This window comes from Mesocricetus auratus, unplaced genomic scaffold, assembly GCF_017639785.1.
Source record: "Mesocricetus auratus isolate SY011 unplaced genomic scaffold, BCM_Maur_2.0 Super-Scaffold_100014, whole genome shotgun sequence".
Lineage (NCBI taxonomy): Eukaryota > Metazoa > Chordata > Mammalia > Rodentia > Cricetidae > Mesocricetus > Mesocricetus auratus.
In genome coordinates, this window is record NW_024429197.1 from 34,317,485 (window position 1) to 34,336,837 (window position 19,353).

The 19,353-nt window shown below is 44.5% G+C and overlaps 1 protein-coding gene across 19 annotated transcripts in view; it reads right to left on the reverse strand.

The window, feature by feature from the left end:
- Dab1 (DAB adaptor protein 1) overlaps positions 1-19,353 on the reverse strand; it is a 1,089,646-nt gene that overhangs the window by 12,532 nt on the left and 1,057,761 nt on the right. For 15 of the 19 annotated variants that reach the window (XM_013114992.3, XM_021228422.2, XM_021228419.2 and 12 more), the window contains 6 exons: positions 18,565-18,615; positions 18,426-18,473; positions 14,028-14,090; positions 11,785-11,893; positions 3,820-4,368; positions 229-356 (listed from right to left, as the gene is read on the reverse strand). In XM_013114992.3, the coding sequence (XP_012970446.1) occupies positions 229-356; positions 3,820-4,368; positions 11,785-11,893; positions 14,028-14,090; positions 18,426-18,473; positions 18,565-18,615 (948 nt within the window). The remainder of the gene's footprint in view (positions 1-228; positions 357-3,819; positions 4,369-11,784; positions 11,894-14,027; positions 14,091-18,425; positions 18,474-18,564; positions 18,616-19,353) is intronic. The other 4 variants (XM_040757055.1, XM_040757054.1, XM_040757053.1 and 1 more) reach the window with 1 other exon arrangement.

The window sequence follows — 19,353 nt, forward strand, 5'->3', positions numbered from 1 at the left end:
AAAGGAGGACTGAAACTTCCGCAGAGGATGCCATCTCCCAGATGCTCCTAATAGCTTAATAAAAGGTCAGTGTTTCTGGCTGATGCATCTGAGCATACAACAAAGTCCCTTCAGAGGCTGTTTGAATACCAGCTCTGAGCGACCATTCTCTTTTATGTTGGCATCCTCATATACTATGGGGAAATTTTAATTTTTATAGAGAAGTAGGGCAATCAGTAGGTCACTTACAGCCTCTTGTTCTTCACTCTTGCTGGGACTTTCAAAGCCTTCTTCGAAGATGTCGTCTGGGTTCGGATCGCTGGCGTGGGATGCTGATGATTTAGATGGAGAGCTCTGCCTAGGCGCTGGGGTTGGAGCTATGTCAAAAGAAGAAATGTGATAAATAGAATTATAGCCACAACCATTCATATCCCACAGAGATACCTGGGGTCCCTTTATATTTGAGTCACGTCTCTCTTCTCCCCATCTCAGGTCAAGTCTATGTAACTGAATTCATCCCACGGTTATTCAGGAACACCAGTCATTGAACCCTACAGGACAGTGACTGAATCAGGAACTTTGAACAACTCCTATAGCACTTCTGACACATGAGCAAGTTGCAAGCTGCTGGGCAAGGTTGACTTTCTCTCTCTTTTAGCAGAAGACACATTTTTTTGAATGACTTTTGTAGATCAGCCACTGCTAGAAAATTTAAGGGCAGTAGCCCCCAAACTTGTAAAACTTCGTTGAGATAGAAGCTACCTATGCTTTCCCGAAAACTGGAGATTGCTAATACTTTCATGGCAACTGCTAAACCAGGCTTTGCATTCTTGCATACACTCAGTGCTTAATAAGTACAGGCTGGGGCGGGAGAGCACTAATAGGCAACGGCAAGCTTGTTGTGAAGAATATGCACCTGCTACCATGACCTCCTATGTCTTCCTCCTCTTACTTGTTCCACAGGTTCCTACCACAGATGCCATTGGAAATTGTTCTTTTAACTTACCATAGGGAACTCTGGTCACTGACTTTGTTCCCAGGTATGGAGTGACTTAATAGGTGAATAGCAATGCCACTGATAAGTGCTCCCTGTCACACTATTCCAGACCTTAGCAAATATCTGGTATTTTATAAGTGAGTGAATGATTGCAAAAGTTAGTGTTGCCCTTTTGCTTCACAAGCATAATTTCCAGCTCTTTTATCATTCACAAAATGCCAATGAGGCTAACACTGACCAAGCTCTTTTCCTTCATTATGCTCCTGATATAAACAACTATGTGCAGTATTACACATTTCCTTAAGGTGTTTGGAGCCAGAGCCCAGAGGAGCATGGGTGAACACTCACATTTACACAGGTGGGAGTATTGTTGGGCCCAGTGTAAGCTCCTGAGACTGACTTTGAGTTTAGGACTCGGATCTGAGGCCTGGCTAGAGTTTGGACCTACGGGATGACACAGATGTATCTAACACTATTCAGTCTTTTCTATTGGAGGTGTTTTTGTTTTTATGTTTTATTTTTGAATAATTAGTCTTTTGCTCGCATCTTGAAGGAATGCTGACAGAGAAGAGGATACAAAAACTGACTTTATTTTCAGTAAGATAAAACATTACGTGTATCTTGTTTTGTGAGTTGGCTTCATAGCAAACCAGCTGCACTAGGTTTAATGCTGTAGAAGGATACATTGCTGAGTGGGTAATATTAGCTTAATTGCGTTCTGAATTGTGCTTGAAGTGGCTTATTGCCTACAAAAGACAGAGAAATCAGGTTGAGCCATCAGTCCTAACAGTATACTCCTCACAGTTCCCGAGTGAAACCAAAGGGAGCACGGCTAGAGTTTATTTTCACAAGCTTCTCAGTAGTCACAAGACTTTCCAGAGCACTTCAGTGTTTGATGGCCATGTTTTCTCAAGGTGGGTGGTCATTTTGCCTTCCAGGTGACATTGGCAATGTCCCCTGGTTGTTATGAGAAGAAGGAAAGGATGAAGATGTTGTTTACATCTGGTTGGGTAGAAGCTGGAGTGCTGATAAGTACTGCACACTACACGTGACAGCGTCCTGCAACACAATCATCTGTCCCCAAATGTCAGCAGTGATACATTGGCACAACCTTCCTCCCAAGCACAGTGATGGTGAAATGGCCTTTTGGGCAGCCTATTTTATTCTCTACAACCTTTCCTAACATCTGCATGTGTGAGGCACCCTGCTAGCGTTCTGAGAAATGTGGGGATGATGGTAGGACAGCCCCTGCCCTCAAAGAACTTCCTTGTTTGTAGGCAGCCCATGGCTCATTGAAAAATGAAACATGTGCTTTTAAAAAACCCTTGTTCATTTATGCATGACTGTTATTTCTTTAGCATTTCATTTTTTATTCATTATTCTTCATTGAAACCCCATGGATTAGAATTAATAGAAATGCCTTGGCTATGTAGCACCCATGGCTTGAGTGCAAGGCCTTCATTTTCAGAACAGCATTCTGAACCTGGCTGAATGACACAATCTAATTGTATTCGCATTAGATTTTTTTTTGACAATTCATGGTATTGGCCATCCAGTGATCCGTATCACCGGTGACAGTAATGAAAACGCCAAACTCATTGTACCATGAGCCTTTTCTTCCCCTTATCAATTGTCAAGGCACAGGCTGAGTCACTGGAACACTTTTTTCCGATTGTGTCTGACAAGCACAAGCGTGCTCAAGTGTGTCTGGATCCCGACTCGTCAACAAGCTTTCTATTTTTGGTGTTTGCAGTGGGAAAAGTAAGTGGAAGCAGCATCCAAAAATGCTAAGGCCAGAAGGAAGCTGCTGCTCCTACAAGGGGTCCAGAGACTCAGAACAATGGCTTGATTTGTCTTAAGACACAGCTTGCCATGACAGAGCCAGCATTAGAAAGTAGGAACCTGTAAAATCTCCTGACTAAGATCCCAATGATGAAGATTCTCCCATGTTGTAATGCCTTTAAATAACTGGCTCTACAGAGTTAAGAACCACAAAGTCCACAGAGGCAAAACTGTTACTCAAAAGCACACAGTCAACGGGAATAAAGAGAAGTCCATGTGTCTGTCTGTCCACTCTCATCTCATTCTACTCGGTGTCAAATATCAGGCTCCGATATGACCTCATGGCTATAAATTCTGCCTTACATTTCCCCTGATCTTCATTTCTTTTCTAATTATTAAGCCTTGTTTCTAAATTTAATTTCATTATTTATTGTATGTGTGAGTTTGAGTGTGTGTGTGTGTGTGTGTGTGTGTGTGTGTGTGTGTGTGTGTGTATGGAAGTCAGAAAATAACTTTGGGACTCAGTTCTCTCCTTCTACCATGAGTTCTGGAGATTGAACTCAGGTCTTCAGATTCAATGGCAAGCACCCTCACCTTCTGAGACCTTTCTGGCCCCATGCTTCTGCTTTTAAAAAATGACATTTATTTTCATTTTAGTAAGTCATGCTAAAATGTGTGTGCCATGGGCTGACACATACATGAATCACAACTGAGCATATTAACAAAGCCATAAGAAGCACAGTAATGTTGTGGGCAGATGCCAGGCACACATTCATCTGTATCTCATTGTGTACTACTGTCTGTGAACCTTACTGCCACTATCTGTCTGTCACACAGATCTAGGGCAACTTGGTATCAATGTTACATAAAAAGAGAGCTAGAGAATGAGGTGGGGGTGTGTGCTATAACTGGTAGCCGAGTTGGTCGCTATGGGGACTGTTATCAGTAGTGTCAACAAGCTTGAGATACAAATGAGATAGACTCTGAACCCAGTAGCTTAGTTACCAGAAAAAAAGGCGTTCTACTCATCAGGTTTTAGAGCCCCCTGAAAGGACACTCACGTGAGTTGGTGGACGGTGTGGTGGAAGTCACAGGTGTCAAATTCAATTGGGAGATGTCAAAGTCATCACAGTCGTCTGTATCTTGTGCCACCCCGACTTTGTTGAAGTAACTGGAGAAGGCCTCTGAGGTACAGGTCAGGGAGGGCTGGTCAGGCTTACGGGAGGGCACGGGTGGAGGCTGGACCATCTGGAAATCCTTAAACATTTCCTTCCCCATTTTCTGCCTGGGCTTGTCACTCTGTGGACTTGACCTGGCAGAGTCATTCGTGCCTGGGACGGTTGCAAGGGGGGTGAGGGGACCTTGGAACATGGCAGCTGGTAAAGGCATAACAGTTTGTGCGGGCATGAAGGCGGCTGGCGGGAACTGCCCGGCCACAGCTGGCCAGGGTTGCTGGGTGGTAGGAAAGAGACCTGGCTGGCCCCATGCGATGGGTTGAGCTCCTGGCATCACCTGAGCAACGGGTGGCTGAGCACCCATGGCGATCTGCTGTTGAACGAGGGGCTGCTGGCCCCAGAAGGACGGGAGGACGGCGCCCATGGCGACATAACCTGGAAGGGGAGAGAGGAGGTTCAGGCATCCTGGAGCAGAAAAGTGTATGGATCTGAGTGATTGACAGATACGTGCCGCCCATTGACAGCGAGGAAGCAGAGGTCTCGCTTTTCACCTCAGCCTCTGAAGCGCTAACATTCAGAGCTTCACGCTGCATGCTGCCCTGTGACTGAGAAACTTTAAAGTTAGGTCTCAGGTAGCTTCAGCAATTGAGACTGCTCTCAGGTGACCAAGTAGAGGCAAAGTGAAAACATAGGCAAGGCCGCCTTCCACTGAGACATTCCAGCTCCTGAACTATGAAATTTGGGAAAGTGGAGCAATGGTAAGAATACTATTATTATTCCCCAACTCAAGCTGTGTTTCACTCCCTATTTGTGACCTTTCCCAGGAGAGGTACTCCTGGTGCCCCCTGCAGAAGGTAGATGTCCTAAGGTCAGGAGGCTTATGTCTTTCTCATGTGGTTATCCTAAGTCCTAGCATAGTCTGGCCTCTGTAAATGTTCACTGTGTGTCAGGTGCAGTCATCCACACCTTGTATATAGAATTACATTAGCCTTCAGATCATCCCATTGAAATATGTATGTCCATCTTATAGATAGAGACCTGGAGCACTGTGGATGTTAAATCCCTATAGGATGATGCATGGTCCATTGTTCCACATCCTCACAAAATCCCTGCATGTTAGATACTATTATGTCCATTTAGGCATGAGGGAAACTGATGCTCAGAGAGGAAAGGTAATTTGCTTAAGGTCACACAGCTTGCAGAAGGTAGGATCAGGATCCAAACTGAGGTAAGTCCTTCTCTAGTCAGTATTCTCTTCCTTGTGTTATATGCTTACATCCAGATGGCCAAGACCTATTTAAGGTCTGTCACAGTCACTGGGCCTAGGCTACCATGGGATGTGTCAGCACACTTTGGATCTACTGGAAATTCTTACATGCTTTCAGTGGTCCACATAGTGGCCACTTAAATGGACACCTTAGCCCAAGAGACAAGTGGCCATTCAGTCATGGCAGAGGGTAGAGAAGCTACCCTTGTTCAGAGAAGCACTTTAATGGCTGCCAGAATGAAGTTGCAGGTATAGTACAATAATATCACAACAAAAAAGGGAGAGAACATAGGGTATCCTAGCAACATCTAAAGGGATAGTGGACAGGTGGTGTGGTAATGATAACATCATGGTAACTCCGAGGAGCCCACAGTGATTGTGCACCCAGTACCTTGTCCTAGTCCCAGATTCAACTGTCCCTTAACAGGTTGATTCAGGGCCAAGTCAACAATCAAAGTCTGGTCATTTCTATACTTCCTTGCCATGCTGCCCCAGGAAGAAACTTTAGAGAGGACACAAGGACTTCTTTGCTGGTGAATCTAACCAGCGTTAAAGGCTTTTAAAAAATGAAACATACATCTCAACAGACAAGTCCAATTGTACTGGGCATGAGTGATATTGTTCTAAGTTCACAGTTGTTCACACTGCTTCATCTGTTACCTACTAATTCAGCGGCTTGACCAACACACTAAGTGACAAGTGGGCCACTTGTTTCTGATGTCCTTTAACATAACTAAATTATTCTCAGAGGGATTGCTCCCAGGAATAAAGAGGAAATTTGTGAAATGTTTTTAAATTAATTTTTTGTTTACTTTGCATACCAACCACAGTTTCCCCTCCTTCTTCTCCTCCTGTTCCCTCCTCTCACCTCTTTCCTATGCCAGCATCTACTCTTCAGGAAGGGTAAGGCCTCCCATGGGAGTCAACAAAGCATGGTATATTGCTGTGCCCACTGCGCAGCCTGTGTCCGAGAATGTTCGAAGGGTGTCGGGATTGATGACACAGAGACCAGTAGGTGATGCAAAGAAAGCTTCAAGAAGGCTTCCAGAAGGCTCCTCAAGAAGGTTCTACTTTATTCTTACCCTGGCTGGTTATTATATGCCCTGACACCATAGGTGGTGGTGGGTGGGTCAGGAAGAGGTGGTTAGTCTTTGGAAAAGGTCAAGGTCAGGGTGTTCCCATGGGTGAGCCCTTATCAGGAACTTATTGCTCCAGGCACCATATTGTTTTTAGTAAACATTGTCTTACAGCTGCCTGCTCCCAGGCTGATGGGGAAGTGGGCCTCTGGCCAAGGTCTGTTGTTCCCATAGTATATCAAGTTGAAGCAGGACCAAACTTCTTCCTCCTCCTCCCCCACCGCATCAAGGCTGAGTGAGGCATCCCCCCATAGCGAATAGGTTCTGAAAAACCAGCTCATGCACCAGGGACAGACACTGGTCCTACTGCTAGGGGCCCCACAAACAGACCAAGCTATATAACTGTCACCCACATGCAGAGGGCCTAGGTCAATCTCATGTTGTTGGTTTAGAGTCCATGAGCTCCCATGAGCTGTCTCTGTGGGTTTCCTCATCATGATCTTGATGCCCCTTGCTCATATAATCTCTCCTCCCTATCCTCAACTGGACTCTCAAAGCTCAGCCCAGAGTTTGGCTGTAGATCTCTGTATCTGCTTCCATCAGTTATTAGGTGAAGGTCTATAATGACAAATTAGGGTATTCACCAATCTTATTACAGGAGAAGACCATTTCAGGTACCCTCTCCACTACTGATAGGAATCTTAGCTGGGATCATTCTTGTGGATTTCAGGAGTTTCCCTGTTATCGGGTTTCTCCCTAACCCTGGAGAGGGAGAACAATGAAAGATATATCTTGATAGAGGGGGCCATTCTGGGGCTAGAGAGAAACTGGTGGGATGTTTTAGTTGTTATGGTAACTACAGGGAAGCCTGGGGTCTCATGGTATTTAAGGAGCCATCAGCATTTATAGCAGATGCCTTACAATTTGTGAGACCAGTGAACAGGACAATGGACGATTTCACCTCCTGCCTATGAATGGGTAAGCCTAGGTAGACTGAATGGCTCAGAAATTCAGTTTCTTTGCACAGTCAACACCTATGATTTTCCATGAATGAAACAAATGTGCACACTCAAGGAAAACTATACTTCATTTAATGTGGAAAATTCAGGAGTGTTTTTGGAAAATAGTGGCAACAGATAGAAACACTTCTCATGGAGGCTGGTCTCAGCCTGTATTTTCAGCTCTAGCTTTTACTGGTGACTCTTATCAAATAAGACCATCTCATTACTCATCATGTCCTGTAGCATGGTCATGCCTAAGTATTTCTAAATTGAAATACATGCTTTTATTATAAAGCACTTCTCATTTCGATTCCACACTATCAGTACGACATTATACTGATTAAAAAATTGTGTCAGAATATTATATTATCTATGAGTTTCAACACTGCATACATTTGTTCTAAAAAGAATGATCTAGGCTTCACAAGTGGTGACTTATCCAGGGACCTTTCAATGACCCCAGTGACTCCATTGCCAATTTTAGTGAGAGGGTTTCTACCCAGCCACACCACCATCTTCCTTCTAATTGCAAATGTATCTGTTCTTTGATGATGGGTTATAACCTAAGAAAACCAACAGTGAACTCAAGATACTGCAGGGTCTAACCGACTGTGTGGCTTAGCTGCCAAGTACATTGGGAAGTGACCTTTAAACTTCTGATTGCACGGCTGACTGGGAGTCACAGCTCCCTTGGCTGCCCAGCATCTACAGAGAGCACTGAATCAGATATTGTTACCCTGGGGAAAGATCAACATTCACAGGGTAGTTCTACTGAATGCATATTGCCAACACATAAACACAAAGAAAGGAATCCTAAGGAGGAGCATTTTGAGCCACAACTTAGGGGTCTGTGTGGCACTTTGCTGTCTTGAGCATAAGGTTCAGATAAGGCTTGGCTCACGAGCACTGACTGGTGCATGGATCAGGGGGATGGACATCTTCACCATTTTTTCCTAAGAGTGCAATGTAAGATCCACAAACACTGTGATCTCTGATGATTCCACTGCTGGTAGCAGCCCCCCACCCCATATTTTCTTTCTTTTTTTCCCCCCACAGGGAGCTAACAGATGGGCTATGCACAATTTTTGGGAGAGAGCTATTAGCATGTCTCTCTGGCTCCAAGCCATCTGCTCCAGACCAAAGTATAATATTCAGAAGAGAAAAAGGCAGCTTTGGGTAATTGGTACCATGTTGGGGAGCTTACAGATCTTATCCAATTTTCCTGGTTGGGGGAGAGGGGGTTGTGCAGCCTGAGCTCTACCAAAGCCTGGGAGCCACTGCCTTCTAGCCAGAGGCCTTATGCACCCCTGAAGGGGCACCTCAGCACCAGGACTAAGGCGGCATTGGTCTTAGGGAGCAGCTTCATGGCATCCACTGCAGCTGCCTAACAACTCGTTTGCTGCACACCTCTTAGTATGTGCAGCCATGGAAGGATGAGGTACCAAGGAACATCTGTTTGTGTTGGGTAATACAAACCTCTTTGCTGCTATCTAACTGCATTCCCACTTTGCAGTTAGGGATTTATTTTTTTAAGTGTTAAAAAATTGTAATTTATAATGAGATCTCAGCTCTGGAGACACCCCTACCTATGACTGAGGAAAGGAAAACAAAACGAGACTAAATTATAAGAAACACATGGAAAACAAAGGGTCTCTGTATTTGTATAAAACTTGTAATGTACCTCCTAGCTACATTACCTTATGTGACTCATTCATTCATCCAAAAATATCCATGTTGGATGCCTGGTTCTAATTCAGTCTCTAGAGATGTAGAGAAGAACAAAACATCAGCCTCCCCTTTTTGGTGGGGGAGTAAATCCTTATAGGAAGCCTCTTGGGTAGCTATTACCACTATCTGTTTAATCTGTATGCATGAAATTCTTCTTCCATGAAGGCATGGTTTGCAACAGCCAGTTATATGAGCAGCAAAGCATGGACCCCTGATAAGACTCACGTATCTTCCACAGAGCATCCTAAAAATACATTTCTGGGCAAAATTACAAAGGTCTTCTATAAGATACCACTCACAAGGTTCTCAGCTCTGGGAGGTCAAATCATCACCCTCCATTTTACAGGTAAGGCCCTAGGCTAAGCAGAGATCAAGCTGGGTCATCTGCAGTTGCTTGGTGGCAGAGCCTATGTTCTGCAGTCCACCCAAGCCACCTCTGTTAGGAGTAGTCAAAAGACTAAAGACCTAAATTTTATTATGTGCATTAAAAATTCCAGGAAGATAAATGAAAAAAAGATAGGGAAAGACAGGGCATATATCCTTTGATTTTCATAATCAGAGCTGTAATAATAAAATACTAACAGTCCTTTCTACATTGAGAGCCTACAATGCACAAGCATTTTCCAAGGTGCTTAATTATTTCATTTTGTTCTCATGATACTGACATAAGGTACTGTTTTTCAATCCATGTATGAAGATGAAAATTTGCCTCTGACAGATTATCTGCCCCAACACCTAAAGCCAGAATCCAAGACTCGCTAGGAACTTTGCAAGTCCTCAGCAGTCAGCTAGACTTTGTGGGACTGTCCACTTCTTGACCTTGTTTCCTACTGCTGGCTAGACAGATAATTTGTGCAAGGTAGATGGAGGTAGGCCAGCTGGTGGCATTTAAATACCAGTTGCAGAGGGGAAGGCAGATTATCACCATCTGAGGACTACCTCAAGTATATTTTATGTGAAATATAAAAAATACACTAACACAAATTAATTTTAGACTTATGCTCTGAAAGCTGATTAGATTTTTCAAGACCCCATGGAGATAGCATTGCAAAGCTGGTTAAGTAGTAGGAGACTATACTCTTGAAGCTGGCCTGGGAAAAAGCAGAGTAGTACTGTGTCTTACCAAGGTCTCCAGGGCATTTGCAGTCAAATACGAGTGCAGGGGGAGGCATGAAACCACACCTAGGGCCAGCTTGTGCTTTAAAGAGAAGACTATGGAAGCAGGAATGGTCAAACTTCCTCCCCCTGCCTGGAACACCCTGAACCAGAAAACCTGTCTGCTTCCTTCCTTGGCCCTTCACCCTCTTGGTGTTGACTGACCTAAGAGAGCCTCTGGACCACACCGTCTTTGGCCAGGACTCTGGTGTCCAGCCTCTGCTCTATGCATCTTTTTATCCCCTTAACTCTCATATTCTAATGTATTGAACAACTGATCTATACTATGGTTTATGACCCCAGCTACAGGGAAGCCCTATATGCTCACTGCTGTACCCCAAGCACCTGGAACAGGAACTGGCATATAGTGGGCACTCAGTGAATACTTGTAGAGTAAGCACACCTGAAGATTAGTAAGTGTTGGGTCTAGCACTGCTATCACTGATCTTTGTAGACAAAGCAATGGGGACAAAGCATGGGTCTGTGATGATAAGGCTCGGGTGCAGGCACGTTCCTGACAAGACATTTTTATTCATATTTTAAATGACACATTCTCTTTTACCATTCTCTAGACCAAAACGTTTAGCTGGGAAGGGGGAGGGGCTTGGAAATGAATACATTTCTAGGTTGCCTACAGATACTAAGCTATAAGTCAATGGCAGTCGCTATCAACTTTATTGCTTCTAAAAGTTTGTGATGATCCTTAGACTCAAGAAGAGGAGCTGTATTCCAGAACAGGCTATGAATTTTTAATTTACATACAATAACAGCAAGGTTTATATTTAGTATCAAGAATTTGCTTCTAATACTATATAATTAAAATTAATTATTTACATAAAAATACACAAGCAGATTTGTATTCTAAAATATTGAAGCTCTCATTTGCTGTTTATAAGAATAAAACAAAGACAGAAATAGTGAGTCTTCAACTCAGAGAACATAGGTAGAGGAAAATGCAATACTCATTTAGGCTCCCAGATAGTTAAAAGAACTAAACTCTCCCATGAGTGGCCCTTTCCAAGTGGAACGACCTGGATACCTGGGTGGCAGATTATCATGAACACAAAGTATAACCCCTGGCATACTACTCATTTCTAACTTACCTGCAGTACTGTGATCACAGGTATTTTTAGCCGGTTGTAAATATAGTCTACATATTTTAAAGAATACTTGGAAAATAAAAAGATACTTTCTAAATCTCTAAAAGAGATTCTCAACCACTAGAAGTTCACCATTGTCCTACACCGCTCTCCATGTGGGTGGGGGACCTCTCTTTCCTTGATCCCAGCAAGGATTTAAGAGGTATGTCTCCTCTCTCCTTCAAACCATCTTCCCTGCCTCTGGCTGAAGTGATGGAGAGGTAACAGCCTTGTAATGATTTGCATGTCTGTGTATACAATGCCATGTTTTCCCAACAACCCTGAGTCTGGAATTTCCCAGGTGGCATCAACATCCACAGCTTTGTGTTTGACCACTTGCCCACGGGGACATGGCTGTCTCATGTCTCTTGATGAGTCACAGGTGAGAACAGCGCTCCTTAGGTGTTCTAACAGTATTTGATGCTGGATCTGTTAGTTGTCTGAATGAGATCTATGGGAAGTAGGAGGGAGGGGGGTGGCCTTACCTGAGGGTACAGCAGCAGTGCCAAAAGACACAGAGCCAAACACATCTGCACTCCCCGGAAGCGTCTGGGATGACGGCGGGAGAAAGGCATCACCTGGGGTTGCTGGAGTCTGCCAGACAGAGAGGGCCAAGGGAACAGAAGCATGAGAACTGCTCAGCAGTCCACACAGATAAAGGAAGTGGGGGTGAAGTGGGCACTGTTACAAGGAGACACAGTCCAAGTCACAGGTGTGCTTCACAGTCTGTGGGTTGGTGACAGAAACGTTAGCTCACCCTAACCCTCCCTCCATAGCTGCAGTGAGGACTAAACGAAACCATGCACCTAAATAATTATTTTTTATTAAGTTTTCTTAAGTACCACACACAGGCATAGAGTTGATGTTCATTACATGATGGCCAGTATGATAATTCATTTGAGTCCCTACCTCTGGGGGTTTTCAGGCCACCAACTTATTCCATCATATACGGCTTTCACCACTTGCAAGCAGTCAATTCAATCTGAACCCTACTGTATTCTCAGTTTAGAGCTTATCATTGATTACATGGTCAGTAAACAGTTGGCCAAATAAACAAAGAGAGCTTGGCGAATTGGATGGAGTGCAAGCCTGTGTGTCCTGGAACCTTGCAGACTCTTGCTTGAACCTCCCATATGCAAAAGAGAAGGAAATATTTTCATGACAACATCTTAACAACAGCAGGGTGTCTGGGAGCTTATAGCACCAAAGGGGCACAAGCTGCAGTTCCAGGAAAGGTCAGATGCATGCTGGGTAAGGAGAGATTTATCAGTAAGAACATCCACACCTGTTGACTAGAGGCTTTTGCCTACAGAATGTAAACTGTTCAATGCCATAATATCCTTGTTGGTCCCTGCCCCCTCCACTGGAACAGACTGGGGCAAGCAATTAATCCTGAAACCATGGCAATTAGACAGGACCATTTTTAGACTGTCAGCTTCCGGGACAAGTGGCATTGTTCTGGGGATTACTAAACATCCATTTGGAAGGCGCCTGGGTTCAGGGCCAGAAATGCAGCCCTGAGCTGCTGTGTTAAGCATTTTTGCACATAGTCAGAGCTGTTCCTGGGTCTTAGTTTGCTCATCAGTACAATGCAGGGGGAAGAAGGGAGAGCCCTTTGGGTCTGTTCTTGAAAGTTCTCCACCCCAGCCGTTATCCGAGGGTGCTGTAGGAGGGAAAGCCTCATGAGGGTGACCTGGCTTCCCTGGGAAGAAGACAACGTTGCAGTGGAATTCAGGTGTTGGGTGCAGGGCAGCTGTGCCTGGATTCCCCAGCGGCAACTGTGGGCTGCAGAGTCTCAGGCCATCTGTCCTTGGTGGTGAGATCACAGCCCTTTCTCTGTGAGGCGCATCTCACCAACCAACCATAGCACTGTGCCTGTGTTTGTCCAATTGTGTGGTGCCCAGTGGAGCAGTCCATTCCCAGCAGCTTCAGTTGGTGCAGCTGTGGCTGACTGCTCTCTACACACCTCTGGGGAGCAGTGGGCGTTGGGGTTGGCTGTGGCTGAAGAGGGCAGGCTGGCTACTGCAGGGGCAGGATTGGGGATGACAGTGTCCAGCACTGAGGTGCTATTTTGCTTTGTTTTTTTAACTCACTTTTCCTTCTCTTGCCCTTTCCTTCTGTACTTTCAAAGGGAGGCTCCATGCAGTGTCCATCCTCTTGCAAGCAGTGCTCCAGATGCTGTTACTGAGCTGTGGCTGTGAAGCTGGAGTTTCACAAGTGGATCTGGGAGGCACAGATCATGGTTTGCAAGGATCAAAGGCAGCCAGTGGCCAGTGACCACAGAGTGAAGTGAGTGGGGAGAAGGGAAAGGCAAGGCAAGGATGAGGCAGAAGAGGCTGACCACTGTGCTGTGGGGGTCAGTAGATGATGACACATGCCCTCTCGGGCTTCCTACCCTGTTGAGTTTCTTGTCCATATTCACAACTCAGCTACTCGCTCTTGGTGGGTACAAACTACGTATCTTTCCCATCTCCCTTCATAGAGCCCGAAGAGCAAACCCCAAACAGTGCCCGTGGTTGTCAAATGCATTGAGTTCATGGTGTCGTTTATTCCTCAAACCAGAGATAGTCATCCAAATCCTTTCTCCTTCATAGTAATGGAGGCCGAGGCTCAGGAATATTAGTTGAAATCTACCAGCCAGGCTCTCTCACCAAAGCCCAGACTGTGTCACTGTGTGGCTGGGGGAAAGGGGTCAGGCAGCAGGGTTCAGAGGGCACTGCATACTTACAGGGGGAGAGGTTATATCAGGAGGGGTGGACATGTCTCCAAAAAGTTCTAATTGGGTCACAGCCTGAAAAGACAGAGAGATAATCATGTAAGCAGGAGAGTGAATACTGGCAGGTATTTTAAAACCTTCTGTGAGAGCAGCCACCCTTTCCTCCATTACCACCATGTGAACAGTGAGGTCAGTCATTCACTGCTACACGTCATGGTTCCACGGCAATACTCTTTGATAGAACCACAATCAATTTACTTCTCCGTGTCTAGTTGTCTCTCTAGGTTGTTGAGTAGCACCCAAATGCTATAAACAGTGTTAACAGCACTTTATCCTAATGCACTATCAAATGCAGTCATGGACAGAAATGGAATCCTCAAGTGCAGAAACCACCCATCCAAAAGCTACCTCCTATAGGAATGACAAGGGATGACTACAAGGTCCTTTCTCAATTAATACTCCCCACATCCCTCGTCCTGAGAGGTAGGAATCCTGTAAAGAAACTGATTCACATAGAGGTTACACCAAGGTCATCTAAGTCAGGATGTCAGGATTTGTATTTTCTAGATAGAGAGCATGCAGCCAAACATGTATTCTTCCCCAACTCTGTCTTTGGGATAAAAAATATGGTTGGATGAGAAGAAAACATTTCATTTAACACTAGGAAAGGCATCAAACCCAGTCTAGTATACACACTATCAATCACTTCTAGGAACTCCATCCCTACAGACACTGGACCATCCATCTTCCTGTCCATCATATGGTGTGTGTGAGAAAGCCTGGCCAGAGATCAGAAGAACCCTTTTAAGCTACACTTAGGAATTAATCTGTATATACTTTAGCTTCAGGGACCATAGGGATTCTTTGGCCAGGAACCGAATGTCCTGACTTAATTATGCAAAGCATATAATCACATGCTTTGTGTGAATCTGTCCACTGAACAAAAACTATTTCCCACTCATCTTCAGATCTTAACTGAGGGCTCGTGATGTAGGTAACCATAAAACCCAGTTAACAGAAGGTACAGGAAGAGGTTGACTGCCATGCTCCTCTAGTCCTACACAGACATTTAGCTCTAGCTTGGATCGATAGGATTCATATCAAAAAAGAAATGATTGTTCATTCTGATGAGTGAGGCAGCTTTGAGTTCAGGAGAAGGCCCCACAGAGGGGTGTGTATGTTGATTCTAACCATTCCAAGCACCTTCCAAGCTTCACTTCCTCAGAAGGATGATGGAATTGATAATATCTCCTTATATGTAATAGAGTTATCATCCCTAATTTGAAAATGCAAAACCTCAAATATTCTAAATCTTAAGCATTCTGAGTGTTCATAGGAGGCCATAAGTGGAAAACTCTACACTTGACTCCCAGTAAGGGTCATGGTAAAAATGCTGGGACACTAAATACACTGTATGAAGTTATATGCAAGGCATGGGCAGAGGTATATATGAGGCAGAAAGGAATTGTGTGTTTAGGTTTTGGTTCAATCCCCAAGGTATGTCATTCTGAATATGTCCCAACTTCAAAATCTAAAACACATTTGGTCCTAAGTATTTCCAACAAGGGATGCTCATAATAGCAGGGATTGTTCTCATACTTGGCTAAGGCTGGCTGAATGGCACAAAAGACCCTTTTCCTTCACAAGAATGAGGCTCCATTGTGTGAGTTCCACTTCTGTTCCTTCCCCTTGGGCTCTCAGATTGAACAACGGCGCCTGGCACACACAGTGTTTTGTTTCTATCCAAGTACACACCATTCTTCCCACAAACCTTGAAGAAGCAATATGGTGCTGGGCTCTGCACTAGGTGTTAGGGGTAAAAAAAGAACTGCCAAGTCCCAACTGCAGGTAGCGAGGGTATGTTGGGGATGGCAGTCTACAGATGCAGATTCCTTCAAGGACAGAAAGGATGACCAAAGTATCAGGGGTGAGGGACAACTGAAACCATGTCTACTAGGGGCAGGGAATTTAGTCAGAGTTTTTGAAGGGAAACAGCCTGTCTCCAAATCCTGCAGGAGAGGTACAGTTAACCTGGTGACAAAGGACCCAGAGGGCACATCTAACTCCATGAGCCAGGAAGAACACTAGGGGAGGGAGAGCTGTTTGGTGTTACCAGCATGAACCTCTCCTGGGAGAAGAGACAGACAAGGGGACTGGTCAAGGCTATAGAGGCACTTATGTCCACTTCTCAGTCTTCCCCACTGGCTCTCTCCTAATAGCTTTCTTCTTACACTGTGACAATCCATCAGCTGATGTGCACACAGCAGCTGGCATGTAGGGTGTGCCCCAAATATGGACTCTCTTATTTACTTCTGCAAGCCTTCTTTGGCATGCCCACAACATCTCACCTGATATGGTGAGGGCTAGCCTTTGGTCCCTTCTCCTTCTGCATAAAAGACTAACTACTTAATGAATTCCTGGAGTTTGGATTTCCATGCTTATAAAATGGCTCAGGACTATTTTCAGCATTGGGAAAATATTAAAATGAAGTTAATAATTAAGTCACACAATTTACATCTCAAATGTGTTGAACTCATGGCATACTTTTACTAACACCGTAAAGATAATTTATTGGCTAATTTTCTCCTTAAGCACAACTTTTAAAATAACCTTCTTTCTTGAGATATAGCCCTTCCTCTTGCCAAATGATTTTCACTCAAGGATTAAACGAGAAAAACATGGGGAGGCATAAAACATAGGCTGTTATTTCGTTTCATTGGATTTGCTGTTTAAATAGAACCCCGAGTTAATTAAATTTTATAGAAAAAGGGGTTCTTGGGCCATAAAATTAAAAATAATCTGAATAACCACATATGATTGAGAATCAGGAACAGTATCTATTTTCACAATCCTCCCCCATGTGAGCCCTAGTCACTTATTTGTAACCTAATAAACCATGTTCCATCCGAAAATACTGTCCTCATCCATCATTTTAAAGGCCTCAAGAGAATAAAGCTAAGAGTTCACATTTGTAAAACACTTTACAGCTCACAATAAGCTTTCCCATACATTATCATCATGTATGACACTCCCTGAGCCAGGAAAGCCGGCTCCATAGTTACAGTCTGTCCTTTACTGATCGGTTAACTGAGGCTGAAGTGAGTGACCTGCTTGGGATCAGTTGGGGAGGGGGGGAAAGCTTGGGGTACATTGCCCTGCAGCACAACAAGACCCTTTTTCAATCTGTCAATTCACCAAGCCCTGGTCAGTCTTGCTTAATGATGGTAGTTAGCGCTCTGATATCTTCCCACCAAAAGCAAGAGTTCCCAAGAGACCTGCTATGCTGCCCCCCATTGGAGGTTATTTGCAGCTTCCATTACAAATGTCTGCTTATGATAGAGGGACCTACCCACCACACAAGCATTTCAGATGCTGTCTGTAGAGGTGTAGGTGGCAGATATGTTTCTTTTAGAAGATACTGGGTATTCTCCAACAGTAGGTAGAGAGATGCTGAGGCTGCCATGGTCAGTGATGGAGATAAGGAGCTGACAGGTTTAGGTCAAGGCCCTCAATATCTCCCTCAGGCCTGGTCCTGGCATATCCACTTTAATTTAAACAAGTGATAGCTTCCAAGGTATATAGAACACTGAAAAACTGCTGGTTCAAGATTAGTCCCCTGGCCCTTCTTTCAACATAACTGCAGCAAGTAGTCCTAGAATCCTCCTGAGGGGACGTTTTGGTGATACAATTGAAGAAGGATGGGAAGACCCCCACAACACAGTCTCTCACGGGCTCAGTCCCTATGTTTTGGGAACAGGAGATCCTGGGATCCTTCAGGAAATGATAGGGATTCTTATCATGCATGGGCTACTGTGCCAAGAACAGGGACACAGACCTGAGGACAGCATACTCCTGCCCCTGTTTTCAGGAGCTGGCTGCTATATGGAAGACAGACCTATAAATCAACTTATTCAGCACTAACGAGGGCAGGGTACAGAGGATCCGAAAGGAATCCACCTTCTGGCCTCTGCATGAGCTCTTCCCACAGTCACTCATTCTTCTCTGCACTGCCTACTCCCCTTTATGTTAGGACACAAAGATTTTGTTGTATCCTCCCTCCCCTCCACCTCTGAATGTCTGAAGTATGTTAGGGGGCCTCCAAAATATCAGTTTTGGAGGATAGAAAGGATGCTATCTCCTTTCCAGTTCCTCTTATCTTATATACACACACACACACATGCACGCACGCACACACACACACACCATTTGTACATACACTCTGACTATTGGTCCTTATGGCATCTTTAGTTTTCCTGTGAACATTACAATGGGTACCTACTGGAGCAGCCCAGAGTAGAAAAATCACCATCCATGAAGGTGGATGAGGGACACATGAGACACACGGGACACATGAGTACATATGAGGATAAGCAGAAGAACTCTAATATAACAGGACCCTGGAGGTCTTACCTTGCTTGCCTCAAGAAGCTCATCAAAGTCCACTGACAGATGTCTGTTCTGCAACCACAAGGCATGATTGATGAGCATGAAATGAGTGATGGTCCAACAACATGAAACAGTTAAACAGACAGGGCCCTCTCATTCTTACCGGTGTGGCTGCAGCAAAACGCTCTTCAAAATCCTCCAATGGCTGGCTATTCTGCAAGTGCAAGGGATGATGAATGAGGATGGAGTGAACGACACACAAATGACATGGATTTATGAGTTTAATGATGACGGTAGCTATGGTTTACACTCCCGTGGTCGCAGTAGGCAGGAGCTGATTCTGATGTATGGTGAAAACCCTGGGATAAGTTTCCAGCATAACCAGATGATAAAGCACAGGCCTGATTGGGAGATACAGCAACAGCATGTCTGTAAAGCCTAAAGTCCATCTTCCTGTAATTATGCACATCATTCAGCTAGGTGCGGCAGTGTCTCTAGGTAAGAGCAAGGTGTCTACAGTGGATAGTCTTCATTGAAAATGAAGATGTGTCATCATGTGCCATTAGCCAAACTCAACTGTTTTTATTGGTGATTCTTTCAGTTATTAAAAGCATACAAAATAATGGGTCCCACTATGACATTTTCATATTTGTATACATATACACACATACACACATGCACACTCATCATCTGCCAGTTGTGTCCATCTTTTGTGCCAGCTGTTCTTTTTACTCAGCAATATCTTTGCACCCCAGTAAGCTCAGTGCTCCCTACTTTCCTAAAGTCAGTTGAATGCTACCTCTGCCATCAGACTTCTTCCTCTTGGAGTTCTCAGCACCTCGGCTGCACCTGTTCTATTGAGAGTTACCTCATGTGTGCAATTCAATCCCAAATGCTCTGCAGCTCCCGAGGGTCTAATACATAGTGCTGTCCAACAGAAATGAACAGATCC